Source organism: Stegostoma tigrinum, chromosome 26, assembly GCF_030684315.1.
Source record: "Stegostoma tigrinum isolate sSteTig4 chromosome 26, sSteTig4.hap1, whole genome shotgun sequence".
Classification (NCBI taxonomy): domain Eukaryota; kingdom Metazoa; phylum Chordata; class Chondrichthyes; order Orectolobiformes; family Stegostomatidae; genus Stegostoma; species Stegostoma tigrinum.
This window is the reverse complement of record NC_081379.1, coordinates 25,438,772-25,452,593: the sequence shown is the minus strand read 5'-3', so window position 1 is coordinate 25,452,593 and position 13,822 is coordinate 25,438,772. Positions and strand designations below refer to the sequence as shown.

At 41.7% G+C, this 13,822-nt stretch overlaps 1 protein-coding gene across 2 annotated transcripts in view; it reads right to left on the bottom strand.

The window, feature by feature from the left end:
* Positions 1-13,822, bottom strand: part of cfap251 (cilia and flagella associated protein 251) — a 61,915-nt gene that overhangs the window by 18,936 nt on the left and 29,157 nt on the right. The window contains exons 13-17 of one of the 2 annotated variants that reach the window (XM_048556309.2): positions 12,100-12,261; positions 8,906-9,090; positions 5,887-6,001; positions 4,967-5,130; positions 2,163-2,253 (exon numbers count right to left, since the gene is read on the bottom strand). In XM_048556309.2, the coding sequence (XP_048412266.2) occupies positions 2,163-2,253; positions 4,967-5,130; positions 5,887-6,001; positions 8,906-9,090; positions 12,100-12,261 (717 nt within the window). The remainder of the gene's footprint in view (positions 1-2,162; positions 2,254-4,966; positions 5,131-5,886; positions 6,002-8,905; positions 9,091-12,099; positions 12,262-13,822) is intronic. The other variant, XM_048556310.2, reaches the window with a different exon arrangement.

The following is a 13,822-nucleotide window of genomic DNA, read 5'->3' as shown; positions in this document are numbered from 1 at the left end:
ATGATGAACCAGCCTAGATTTAATAGTGTCTTTTTTTTTAAAATCAGAGTGCTAATCAGATCCACCTTAATAGTGCACTCACTATTGCATATAGAATATTACACAATGAGTACATGCTGCTGCTGTCATGATTCCGGGTAACAGTATTGAATGGCTGTGTTTTGGTGAGTGAAGCTACTTTTCATGTTATGATGTATGCAGGATTTGTTTGTGGAAGTAACCATCAAGCAAATCCAAAAAAAAATCAACAGTAGATCCTGGTTAGTAATGGTATCTGTAGAAGTAACTACAATTTAGGGTCAGCAATGCCAAATTATGGGTGGAATCTGTACGTGAGGCTAATGCTAAGCTTTCCCCTGGAATCATATCCCCAAGGTCAGAAGTGCCACAAAGCAACAGCTGCCAGTCAATCAAAAGCCAACAGCACTTGTCCTCAACAGATCCACAGAGTAAGACATATTTGCTGTCAGAACAGCTCCCCTCTGGAGTCTCAGGGATTGCACAGAACTTGGAAACAGAGGTGAGGAGAGGCGTTCCTTGAGTCAGAAGTGGTTCAGAAGGATGGGCCCCTTTAGGGACACCCTGCCCTATGCCCAGTCTCTCAGTCAGGCACAGATTGATGGATCCCTGCCACCTCCTACTCCAAGGGGGCAAGCTATCTGCAGGATTAATCCCAGCATGTTCAGATGAGGTTCCTAAGTGGTCCTCAATTTCCTATTAAGGACCTCACTTGGCAGTTGACAATGGGCCTTCCGCACCAGCACACGACCACCAAGCTTAAATAATTTCTTGGCATCTAAAGTTAGGCCACCCACAAACCACAGTTGGAGCTAATCATTACCTCTCGGAGGCTAAGGAGGCCCAGGTTTGAATGTCAGTCAGGATTGTCAGGCTGAGAAGCACCCTGTCCCAGGTATATATCAACACGTGACAAACAAGTTGGTCAAGAATTGCTGTTGTTCAGAATAACAGCAATCATTGATCAAGAGGTCGTAGCAGATTGCTCAGAAGCTGCTTGGTTCAGAGCTGACAGATAAACACACACACACATGCACATTTGCTAATTGAACACAAATCCTCCTCCTCTCTTCTCCCCAAGAATTGTGCACACTTTAGGTCAGAAAAGAGGTAACTCCCACTTTTGTGTATATTTCACAGGCCACCTCAGAATGTGTGCCATCATAAGGGAACACGAGTTAAACCCAACTCTTTGTTTTCCCTCGGTCTCCTTCCCTTTCCTGGTAGACAGTTTGGTTGTCTAGTTTGTCTTTCTCTTTATAGTTTTGCTTCTTAAGCAAAAAGGCAAAAATTATATTAGCTGTGCTGCTTGGCATTTTTAAATGATCATTTTTATCAATTGCTGGTGTTTAAAGTTACCAATTTATTGCTTTAACTTTTTTTTTGCTCAGCAAGTTATGTTTTCTTCACACCTTAACTTGCCTCAGAAATCATGTTTAACTTTGTTTCAAGACAAATCTCAGGCAATTTCTACAGAGATAGAAGGGTCTTGATCCGAAACGTCAAGCTTTCCTGCTCCTCTGATGCTGCTTGGCCTGCTGTGTTCCTCCAGCTTCACACCATGTTACCTCAGGCAATTGCTTCTTGGCTACTTGGAGAGGAATGAAAGGCTCAAAATTTGTTCTCTAACAGAAAAGTAAGCATCAGAAATGCTCAGAAAATCTGGCAGCTTCTGTGCAGAGAGAGAGACAGAAGCCACTGACCTTTCACCAGAACTAGCAGCAACCATGAACGTTACTCGTATTCTAGTATGGAGACCATGATGAGGGCTGGATACAGGGTCATACTTTGACAGGGAGTAAGGGGTTATGGGGTTGGGTACAGGGCATGAGATGGCATGGATGCATTGGGGTGTATGTGGGGATAAGAGCTGGAGGGATGTTTTCTGTTTAATTATTTAGGGGAAAAGAAAGACTTTGAACAGGCTTCCATCAAGCCTATCTCCACATGTGGCATCCATGTAAACACTTCTGGGGTTGCCATCCCTACTTCTAATAGGAAGTATTACTCCTAATAATTCTCCAGACTCTGTACACTGATTCTCGCTTGAAATTGCATGCCATTGACAAGAATATTACTTGGTGTAAACTTATCATTCTGACAATTTTTTTTATAAATCAAGAGAAATCCAGAAATTTCATGACCTTAAATAATTCTCCATCTCTTCCACCTTCCAATAAGCCATAGAATGGAATTAATTCCTTTCCTCCAAGTGCAGTTACTGCTTCATGGGCCCTTCAATATCAGAAAATAAGTCATTTCTTTCTCACCTCTACATTTAACATTCTAATGAAACAGATTATAATGAATTAATAGCATTGAATGTTCCATTATTGCAAAGCTAGTTAATGGCCCCGAAATAAAACTCATTAGTTTTTGCCCCATCTTGCACTTAAAATAACTTTATGATATTTTGCCAAGTCATACAGACAAGAAGGATTCAGTGTTTTGTGGAGTTTAGCAATTTCATTAAAGAAGATTAATATATTTGCATGTGTTCCCCAATTTTTGTGCACTTTCAAACAATACAGAATCAAAATTGTGATTGGAAATTAATTACTCTAATTATTACACTAGATAATTGAGGCTGATGACTTCCAAATAAAATCAGAGCTTCAGAAACTGACTGAAAGGAATGTACCAAATGATTCCAGGTTTTAAGACATTTACTGTAATAGACAAACTAAAAGCAACACCATAAATATCAAAATGAGAGCACAGACTCAGTGTCTTCAATCTGAGCATGAGCTCTCATCCTCATTCTATGGTGAACAATAAAGTCAGTATTTTTTCCACTTCTGACTAGCCCTATCTCCTGCTTTCTGCGTCTCAGATGACTGCAAACTGATTTGTACCTATTAACTTCAAAGGCATTTATAAACCTGCAACCTGATTCTACAATTGAATTGAATTGAATTAGGTTCATTGTCACGTGGATTCATGAGTACATTGATAGATTTACAAGCCGCCTCTTATGGTGCCATGTTAAGTACAAAGGCAGCTAAGTACAGAATCTTGGTACAAAGCAGAAACATAAAGAAAACAAAGTTAAAAAGTTAAACATTGTAGCCCTTCTTACTAAAAAGTAAGAAAACAAACAAACACAGTTAACAGTTCAACACCACAGTCCATGAGCACCTGGCCATGCTGAGATCGCACTCCTCAGAATGGCTCAACCTCCCCTGCTCCAGGTTCAACCTTGCCCCCACTGCCACCCAAGCTGCCTGTTCTCACCGCCTTGCCGCCTGTTCCTGCTCCTGCCACTGCCTCAGGCTGCCTGTTCCTGCTCCTGCCACTGCCTCAGGCTGCCTGTTCTCACCGCCTTTCAGCCTGCTCCTGCCACTGCCTCAGGCTGCCTGTTCCTGCTCCTGCCACTGCCTCAGGCTGCCTGTTCTCACCGCCTTGCAGCCTGTTCCTGCTCCTGCCACTGCCTCAGGCTGCCTGTTCTCACCACCTTGCAGCCTGTTCCTGCTCCCCATGCTGCCTCGGGCTGTCTGCTTCTGCTGTCGCTTTCCATTGACTATTCCCTTCCTAAATTCAACTAACTGCAAGGCAATATGCACCACATGGGCTTCGAGTCCAGGTAGTAATTCTAATTAGATATCTCTAGACCCAAATTTGATTCTACCATATTATTACAAACAATTTAAAGCATAACCACTTGTAAAACCTTGCAATTGTCTACAGGTGTGAGCATCTTGCACCTTTTAAGAAGGTCAACCTCGGTTTGGCCCCACAGCAACCAAGCCACCAGGCTTGTGTTTGGCAGAATTCAGAGCACCTCTCATGACCATTCCTTCATTCTTCCATTTTACCTCAGAGATTATCCCAATCAACAATAGTATCAACTTTACATTCATGACAATGTCAGCTCTTGCAGCACGGATTTGGGAATGAACCTAGAGTAATCCATTGTTCAGGTGGTACCACTTTTACCTCTGAATGACAAGGTTCAAATCATAGCTCAGAGTTTGAATATAATATCGAGCTACCCCGCCACCGCAGTACCATGGAACAGCTGCTCTGTCGAAGGCGCTGTCTTTCAAATGAGACATTTATAAGAGGCCTGTAGTCCTTGCTGAAGTGGGTGTAAAAGACCACATGGCACTAATTTCAAAGAAGAGCATGGGAGGTATTACCCATTGGCCTGGCCAATATTTATTACACAAGATAAGTTTTAAAAAGTCACCTGGCCATTATCACAATGGCGATCATGTGATAATTTTCTAATATTGACTGCAATGTTTCCTACATTACAATAGTAGCTACACTTTAAAGAAGAAAGTACTTCATTGGCTATAAAATGTTTTGAGGAGTCTGGTAATTATGTAAAGTGTTATATAAAGTTTGAGAGCTAGTGATAATATTTTAGTAGTTTTTCCAGATGTGAAATATCACAAAGATGTCCAAGTAGCAAAATCAGGGAAGGTGGTAATAGCAATGCCACAGAACCAACAACCCAGAGATAACAAAAAGTGTGTAGCCAGATGAACACAGCAGGCCAAGCAGCATCTCAGGAGCACAAAAGCTGAGACCCAGGTTAGTGCTTTGAGGACATGGGCTCCTACACTGACAACGGTGATACCTAAATTCAATGAATCTGGAATTAAAAACTAGTTTAATGGTGACCGTGTAACCATTGTCAATTGTCATAAAAATCCATCTCATTCACACATGTCCTTTAGGGAAGGAAATCTGCCATTTATGGACTTGAGGTCCATAGCCTGGTTGAATCTAACTGCCCTCTGAAATGGCCTAGAGAACCAATCAATTTAAGGTAACAAATTCTGGCCTTTTCAGGAAAGCCCACATTCCACAGAAGAATTTTTTTTGAAATTCCAAGAAAAGCAACTAGATTTTACACAACAACATGCATTACAAGTGCAAGTCACTTTAGCGCTGCCTTTGAGAATAATGTTCCTTAAAATCAAATCAGTAGTGTACTCACGTCAGATCAACTTTCCACATATGCACAGTACAATCATCTCCTCCTGCAGTGAATATATAAGAACCATCATTTGAACAGGCAATATTGGACACCATTCTTCCATGGCAGATAACTGCACAGGACTTGTGGGGGTTTCCATCCAGTGGTAGAGTTTGTAAACCTACCTACATAAGAGTGAGCAGGACATTTAGAATTCAGAATTACAAATGCTCATTACATCAGTTAGCAGAGCATTACACTTGTGCAACAGTCTTCTATAGCAACAAAGCCACATTTCAAATATAAATAGTTATAATTTATTCTGTTAGAAATATTGGCCTGTGAACGTTCATGGTGTCCAATAAATCTCTTGCCTTAATTTTGGTTGCAAGTCAATGGAGTTTCCTGCAAAATCATGTAAATGGCCACTTGCAGTTACTTTAGCCACTCATTCCATATGCCCCACCCCAAGTCTCCTTCTCTGGGACCTTGGGCAATTTAGAACCCAGTGGTGTTATTCTTCATACATGAGATTAGCAGATTATTCAACCAAGACAGCCTTCACCATTACACACAATCCTACTACCACTTCACATTCTTATGCACACAATTTCAGTTGAAGTAACGTTCAACAACAAGGAGCTAAATCCGAGGAAATTATTTGCTAAATGCAGAGACACTAAGTTCAATAGTATGGCAGACTCAGCATAAAAAAAGATTAAGCCTCTGGACCAGACCATCCTCATGTGTAAGGGATTCTTCATACATTGCACATACCACATTTCCACATCATAACGTCGTTGCAGAGTTTGTTTTGGAAATAGATAGTTAAACGCAAAGAAAAATTACAAATAGTTTCTCTCACAAATTTGTAAAAACTGTGAACTAATCATCACATTGTATTAATTTTCGGCACAAATATTTTGTTGATGAATGTGTACCTTGTCATCTGTAATGTAGGCTAAATAACCAGTTTTATTTTCTTTCCCATTTGAGAATGGAAGAACTTCCATCTTCTGAACAGGAGACCCATAAATTGGGCTTAATACAGTCTTCCTACAGAGAAAAGAAATAACGTGACAATAAAAGGAACTGCGGGATAACATCAAAACAGGAGTTTAAATGTTTTCAACGATTTTTTAAGTGTTGTAATCAAGCTCATACTAAAAAAGAATGATGTGAAATAGAGATTAAAGTTGACTTCTTCAGATCCTGAAAGGGCAAAGGGATTGGTTCAATAGGATTAATACATGAATAGGCATAAACATTTTTCAGAAGGTTATCGAAGAAGAAAAGAGAGAACCTAAAAAATAAAAACACTGATGCAGATATAAAAGAAAGCGTTAAAAAATAATTGCTCAAGCAAAGAAAAGCCAAAAAGATAACCCCATGTTTTAGAAATACTAAGACTTTACAATGCAGAAAGAACCTATTTAAAAGGTTATCATATGAAGATTATAAATTAAATTTGAAAAGGCAAGCCAGAAAATCAATTTAGAAAAAAAAACTTAAAGAACTGCGGATGCTGTAAATCAGGAACAAAAACAAAGTTGCTGCAAAGGCTGAGCAGGTCTAGCGGCATCTGTGAAGGAACAGCAAAATTAATTCTCAGCACACTACTCCCAGTCTGCTTCACAGCAATATTGACTCACTGCACACTACTCCCAGTCTGCTTCACAGCAATATTGACACACGGCACACGACTCACAGCCTTCTTCACAGCAATATTGAGTCACTGCACACCACTCCCAGCCTGCTTCACAGCAATATTAATTCTCAGCACACTACTCCCAGCCTGCTTCACAGCAATATTGACTCGCTGCACACTACTCCCAGCCTGCTTCACAGCAATATTGACTCGCTGCACACTACTCCCAGTCTGCTTCACAGCAATATTGACACATTGCACACGACTCACAGCCTTCTGCACAGCAATATTGACTCGCTACACACTACTCCCAGCCTGCTTCACAGCAATATTAATTCTCAGCACACTACTCCCAGCCTGCTTCACAGCAATATTGACTCGCTACACACCACTCCCAGCCTTCTTCACAGCAATATTGACTCACTACACACCATTCCCAGTCTGCTTCACAGCAATATTGACCCGCTACACACCACTCCCAGCCTTCTTCACAGCAATATTGGCTCACTGCACACCACTCCCAGCCTGCTTCACAGCAATATTGACTCGCTGCACACTACTCCCAGCCTGCTTCACAGCAATATTGACTCAGTGCAAACTACTCCCAGCCTGCTTCACAGCAATATTGACTCAGTGCAAACTACTACCAGCCTGCCTCACAGTAATATGGACTCACTGCAAACCACTCCCAGCCTGCTTCACAGCAATATTGACTCACTGCACACCACTCCCAGCCTGCTTCACAGCAATATTTACTCACTGCACACTACTCCCAGCCTGCTTCACAGCAATATTGACTCACTGCACACCACTCCCAGCCTCCTTCAGTAATATTGACTCACTGCACACTACTCCCAGCCCGCTTCACAGTAATATTGACTCACTGCACACTACTCCCAGCCTGCTTCACAGCAATATTGACTCGCTACACACTACTCCCAGCCTGCTTCACAGCAGTATTTACTCACTGCACACTACTCCCAGCCTCCTTCAGTAATATTGACTCGCTGCACACTACTCCTAGCCTGCTTCACAGCAATATTGACTCGCTACACACTACTCCCAGCCTGCTTCACAGCAATATTTACTCACTGCACACTACTCCCAGCCTGCTTCACAGCAATATTGACTCGCTACACACTACTCCCAGCCTGCTTCACAGCAGTATTTACTCACTGCACACTACTCCCAGCCTCCTTCAGTAATATTGAATCACTGCACACTACTCCCAGCCTGCTTCACAGCAATATTTACTCACTGCACACTACTCCCAGCCTGCTTCACAGCAATATTGACTCACTGCACACCACTCCCAGCCTCCTTCAGTAATATTGACTCGCTGCACACTACTCCCAGCCTGCTTCACAGTAATATTGACTCACTGCACGCTACTCCCAGCCCGCTTCACAGTAATATTGACTCACTGCACACTACTCCCAGCCTGCTTCACAGCAATATTGACTCACTGCACACTACTCCCAGCCTGCTTCACAGCAATATTGACTCGCTACACACTACTCCCAGCCTGCTTCACAGCAATATTGACTCGCTACACACTACTCCCAGCCTGCTTCACAGCAATATTGACTCACTGCACACTACTCCCAGCCCGCTTCACAGTAATATTGACTCACTGCACACTACTCCCAGCCCGGTTCACAGGAATATTGACTCACTACACACTACTCCTAGCCTGCTTCACAGCAATATTGACTCACTGCACACTACTCCCAGCCTGCTTCACAGTAATATTGACTTGCTACACACTACTCCCAGCCCGCTTCACAGCAATATTGACTTGCTACACACTACTCCCAGCCTGCTTCACAGCAATGCTGACTTGCACTTCTCCCAAGCAATTATATGTGGTTTAAATTTCCCTGGAGGCAGCAGGGAACCATATCTCTCTTACAACATTTTACATTGGAATCGCTGGAATTCAATTTTGTCAAACAAATTTACAGAATAATAAAATCTTGTGGTAGATGTGTCTGCTACTGAGTTTGCATGCTTAATTAATTGTTATATGTTGGTGTTCAACAAAATTTTATATTTGCAATTTTCTTTACAATGTTATAGTTTTTGATTAACAAATAGACTCAGAATAGGACCACTGGAAATGCATTGTAAAATAGCTGTAAGGGTCTAGAATAACACAGTAATGTTCAAAATATTTTTCAAAAGAAACCTGAAAACAATGATGTAGTTATTCTTTTATCAGACACATTAAAATGATTAAGAACCAATGATTAAAATGATTAGCATTTTGAGGGAAAATGTATGCCTTTTCTGAATCAGTGGATCTCACATACCTGCACATTTTGGTAGTGGCATTGTAAAGCTTCAGCTTATACTGGTTATTGGCGGTGATAATGAAGCTCTCTTTACTGATTGGTGGGTACCAGGTCATGCACATAGGGATAGCACTCTGTTCTATTCTTTCACTACTTAATATCTGCAGATCATCCTCAGTACTATCAGCTAGATTGTACTCCACCTGAGGAATGAAAAAATGGGATTTTCTGATTACTACCACTTTTTTTAAAAATAAGAAAATATTTTGTAAGGTCTATTGGAACAAGAACATAAAGCAAAGAAAATTAAATAGGTTAAGCACAGTTAGAAGAATCCAGCAAACAATCATGGAAAAAAAACCGTACAGTGAAGAATAATCAATAAGTTATACAAAACTATTAGTACCTGAAGAAAATAACAAATCACTTTAACTAAGAGCTACAGAGTTGCAATATATGTTGGATCCTTTTATTTCGAATGATGTTGTTGTCTGTGCTTTGGACACTTTGACCAGTTTATGTGTTAAAAACACTTTACCCAAGCACTCTTGTTAATGAAGCAGACAAAGGAAATCAAAATTTGGTCTGTGGTTCGACTCAATTTTATTAACAAAGTATCTCCTATTAAACACTATGTGAGCATATACCAAATTCCATATTTACTTCCTATTTAGCTCTATCCACCTAACAAGGACATTACCCGCAAAAATTGAAATGTTTAATCTGGGTTGTTGGAATCTCCTTCTTCTCCAATATAGGGCTGACTCTCTTCCTTAATGGTGGGTCTCAAGAGTCAAGGTGGATCTTTCCTCTCTATTTGTCTCTCTCTCTCTCTCTCTCTCTCACTCACTCTCTCTCAGTCTCTCTGTTGATAGTTGGAGCTCCACTGTTGGGCCAGATCAAATCTTCACTGAGTCCTCACTGACAGAGGTGGCATCCAGGTGTATGTTCATATCCCCCTTTGTCCCTTTACCCCTGAGCTTTCGGAATGTTCTGTGACCTTTGGCCAATGGGGTCATGAGATGGGTTCAAATCGTCCAATAGAGTCACACCTATATCCTTCACTTTTACCATACTGGAAGTTGTAACGTACACATACACAGGCAGTGAAGGTGTCTGAACAAGGGTCTCGGCCCGAAACGTCAGCTTTCCTGCTCCTCTGATGCTGCTTGGCCTGCTGTGTTCATCCAGCTCTACACCTTGTTATCTCATATTCTCCAGCATCGGCAGTTCCTACTATCTCTGAAACAAGGTGTCAGAATGTCTGAATGATATTTCCACAATACATAACCTTCAGCTTGTCGTAACTTGTTCCTCTTAAACCTTTGTAACTTCTTTGATCTTGGTTTCCACTATTCTCTGTTTCCGATAGATGCTAGCTGCTGTTTAATTTAGTTTGGCCAATTTTCTATCAGGCCTGATTTCTCTACATGGGGGGTCAATTTAGAATGTCCAGTTTTAGGCCAGTGGTTGCTTGATCATTGTGTGAGATGATCTACAAAAGTCCCAACCTAAGTTACAAGAGCCTGAGGTAGCCAGTCGGCACAAAATGTATCAACAATGAAAATAGATCTCTTCTTCAATTTGAAAGATACATTAATATTACCAGAGCTAACAAGGTATGGAGTTGGATGAACACAGCAGGCCAAGCAGCATCAAAGGAGCATGAAAGCTGACGTTTCAGGCCCAGACCCTTCTTCAGAAATGGGGGAGGGTAAGGGGATTCTGAAATAAATAGGGAGAGAGGGGGAGGCTGATAGAAGATGGATAGAGGAGAAGATAGTTTTGAGAGGAGACAGACAGGTCAAAGAGGCAGGGATGGAGCCAGTAAAGGTGAGTGTAGGTGGGGAGTTAGGGAGGGGATAGTCAGTCCAGGGAGGACGGACAGGTCAAGGGGGCAGGATGAGGCTAGTAGGCAGGAGATAGGGGTGGGGCTTGAGGTGGGAGGAGGGAATAGGTGGGAGGAAGGACAGGTTAGGGAGGTGGGGACAAGCTGGGCTGGTTTTGGGATGCGGTAGGGTGAGGGGAGATATTGAAGCTTGTGAAGTCCACATTGATACCATTAGACTGCAGGGTTCCTAAGCGGAATATGAGTTGCTGTTCCTGCAACCTTCGAGTGGCATTGTTGTGGCACTGCAGGAAGCCCAGGATGGACATGTCATCTGAGGAATGGGAAGGGGAGTTGAAATGGTTCGCGACTGGGAGGTGTAGTTGTTTAGTACCAACCGAGCGTAGGTGTTCCAGAAAGCAATCCCCAAGCTTCTGCATGGGGATGCAGAATGGATGCAGTATACCACATTAGCAGATGTGCAGGTGAACATCTGCTTGATGTAGAAAGTCTTCTTGGGGCCTGGGATGGGGGAGTTGGGGCAGGTGTAGCACTTCCTGCAGTTGCAGGGAAAAGTGCCGGGTGTGGTGGGGCTGGAGGGGAGTGTGGACCCGACAGGGGAGTCATGGAGAGAGTTGTTCCTCCGGAAAGCAGATAAGGGTGGGGAGGGAAAAATAACTTTGGCGGTGGGATCGGATTGCAGATGGCGGAAGTGTCGGAGGATGATGCATTGGATGTGAAGGTTGGTGGGGTGGTACGTGAGGATGAAGGGGATTCTGTTTTGGTTGTTATTGCGGGAAGGGGGTGTGAGGGATGAGTTGCAGGAAATGCGGGAGACACAGTTGAGAGCATTCTCAATCACTGAGCGGGGGATGTTGCGGTCATTGAAAAATGAGGATATCTGAGATGTTCAGCAGTGGAATGCCTCATCCTGGGAGAGATGCAGCAGAGGCAAAGGAATAGGAAATGGGTGGGAGGAGGGGTATTCTAGGTAGCTGTGGAAGTCGGTGGGCTTGAAATAGACATCGGGTCCAGGTGGCTGCCAGAGATAATTTTTCAAAAAATAAAAAGATTGTAAGGAAGTACAGCTATCACCATTCCTCTTTCTGTTTGTTTTTACATTTTGCATAAACAGCAAAAAGCTAATTTCATCAACAGATACTATTCTTAGAGATCACTGAAATTAGCGGTACAATTACAATATTGCTTGTTTGCTTTACCTCTTGCTAATCAATAACAGGTGATTATTTTTCAGCTAAATCATATTTGGGATTTGAATGAACATTTAAGGTTTGGATTATTCTGAATTATGAATTACATCAAAGGAATAGAATTTTAATGTATTAATGAAGCCTGTCCAAGTTAAAATTAAACAGTTACTTACCAGAACTCTGTCCTCTCCAAGAGACAATAACCTTGGTTGATTGCTATCCAAATATGTCCCAAACATGAGACTTCGAATCGGTTTAAAGTGTGCATTTTGTCTTCCCAAATATTGCCAATATTTATCCTTTACCAGGAACACTGTTACTGTGGTTTTACTATCCTGCAATAAAAAGGATCATTACAAGAGCCACTATACAAAGCAAGATCTATTATTTAACAAAGTGTGGAGCTGGATGAACACAGCAGGCCAAAGCAGCATCTTAGGAGCACAAAAGCTATCTGGAATCAACTGCTCATTGGACACTGTAACCCATATTTATTATTGGGCAATGGAATTTATATAGCACAAATAATAGCACAGTGTTGAAGATTAAAAGAACATACATTTTAAAATTGTAAAAATGTAATATCTTTCATCATCTCAATGTTGCATTACATAAATGATATTGATAATAAAACCAGGACTTCACAGGCAGTTGAGCAATCACCTAGACACTGTAACATCTAAAACATTTTACCTTCTCTACAAACAGAATTTTTTTGAAACAAACTCTTTTCAAGCATTTTCATTATTAGTGATAATAAAATGTGAGGCTGGATGAACACAGCAGGCCCAGCAGCATCTCAGGAGCACTGGTATGCTTCTCTAGTACAATGATAGGTTGCAGTGTGCCAATGGGGGGAGGTGTCAAGTTGAAGCATGGCAATTATAATTTATAGATTCCAGTTGGGACACAGAGCAGATGTAAACTTTCCCTGGGATATGAGAATACAGGCAAGAATCAAAATTATGATTCTCACCATTGATTAAATAATTCCTCCCTTGACGGTATGATTAATTTCTTGCCATTCGATTGCAAGAAGCTTATATATATGTATTTGCATCTCATTAATTGTGCTACTTGAAGAATTTAACTCTGCCCTCCCTATTCCACCTCTGCCCAATCAAGATCCTCAACCCTTCAAAAACCCAAATGCGCAAATCAAGCACATATCTGATAAGTTAGGGCTATGAGATATTGCAGAAGTAGCTTATCGAGTCTGCTCCACCATTTAATGAAGTCATGGCTGACCTGATAATTCTCAAATCCACTTTTCTGCCTTTTCCCCATAAACCTTGATTCCTTTACTGATTAAATATTCTGTCTATCCCAGTCTTGAATATACTTAATGACTTTGCCCCAACAGCAGTGGTAAAGAATTCCACACATCCCCAACCACTCGAGAGAAAAAAAATTCTTCCTCATCTCTGTCATAAATGTGCAACCCTGCAGCCCCCCAAACCTGACATTCCATTCTGAGCATATGCCCTCTGGTCCTAGACTCTCCGACTAGGCAAAACAACCTTTCCACATCTACAGTTTCTCTAAATATCTTGTATATAAGGTCATCTCTTATTCCTGTATGTTCCAATAAGTATAGGTCCAATCTACTCAACCTCTCCTCATAAGACAGTCCCACCATTCCTGCAATCTGCTCAGTAAACCGCCTTTGGACTGTGTCCAGCGCCAGGGTATCTTCAATAAACAAACCAAAATTGTTCACAGTGCTCCAGCCGTGGTTTGACTAATTCTTTGTCTAGTTTTAGCAAAACCTCTCTATTTTTATACTCCATTCCCTTTGAAATAAAGGCCAGCATTCCAATTGCCTTCCTGGTTACCTGTTGAACTTGAATGCTAACTTTTTATAATTCATGGACAAGGACTCCCAAATCCCTCTGT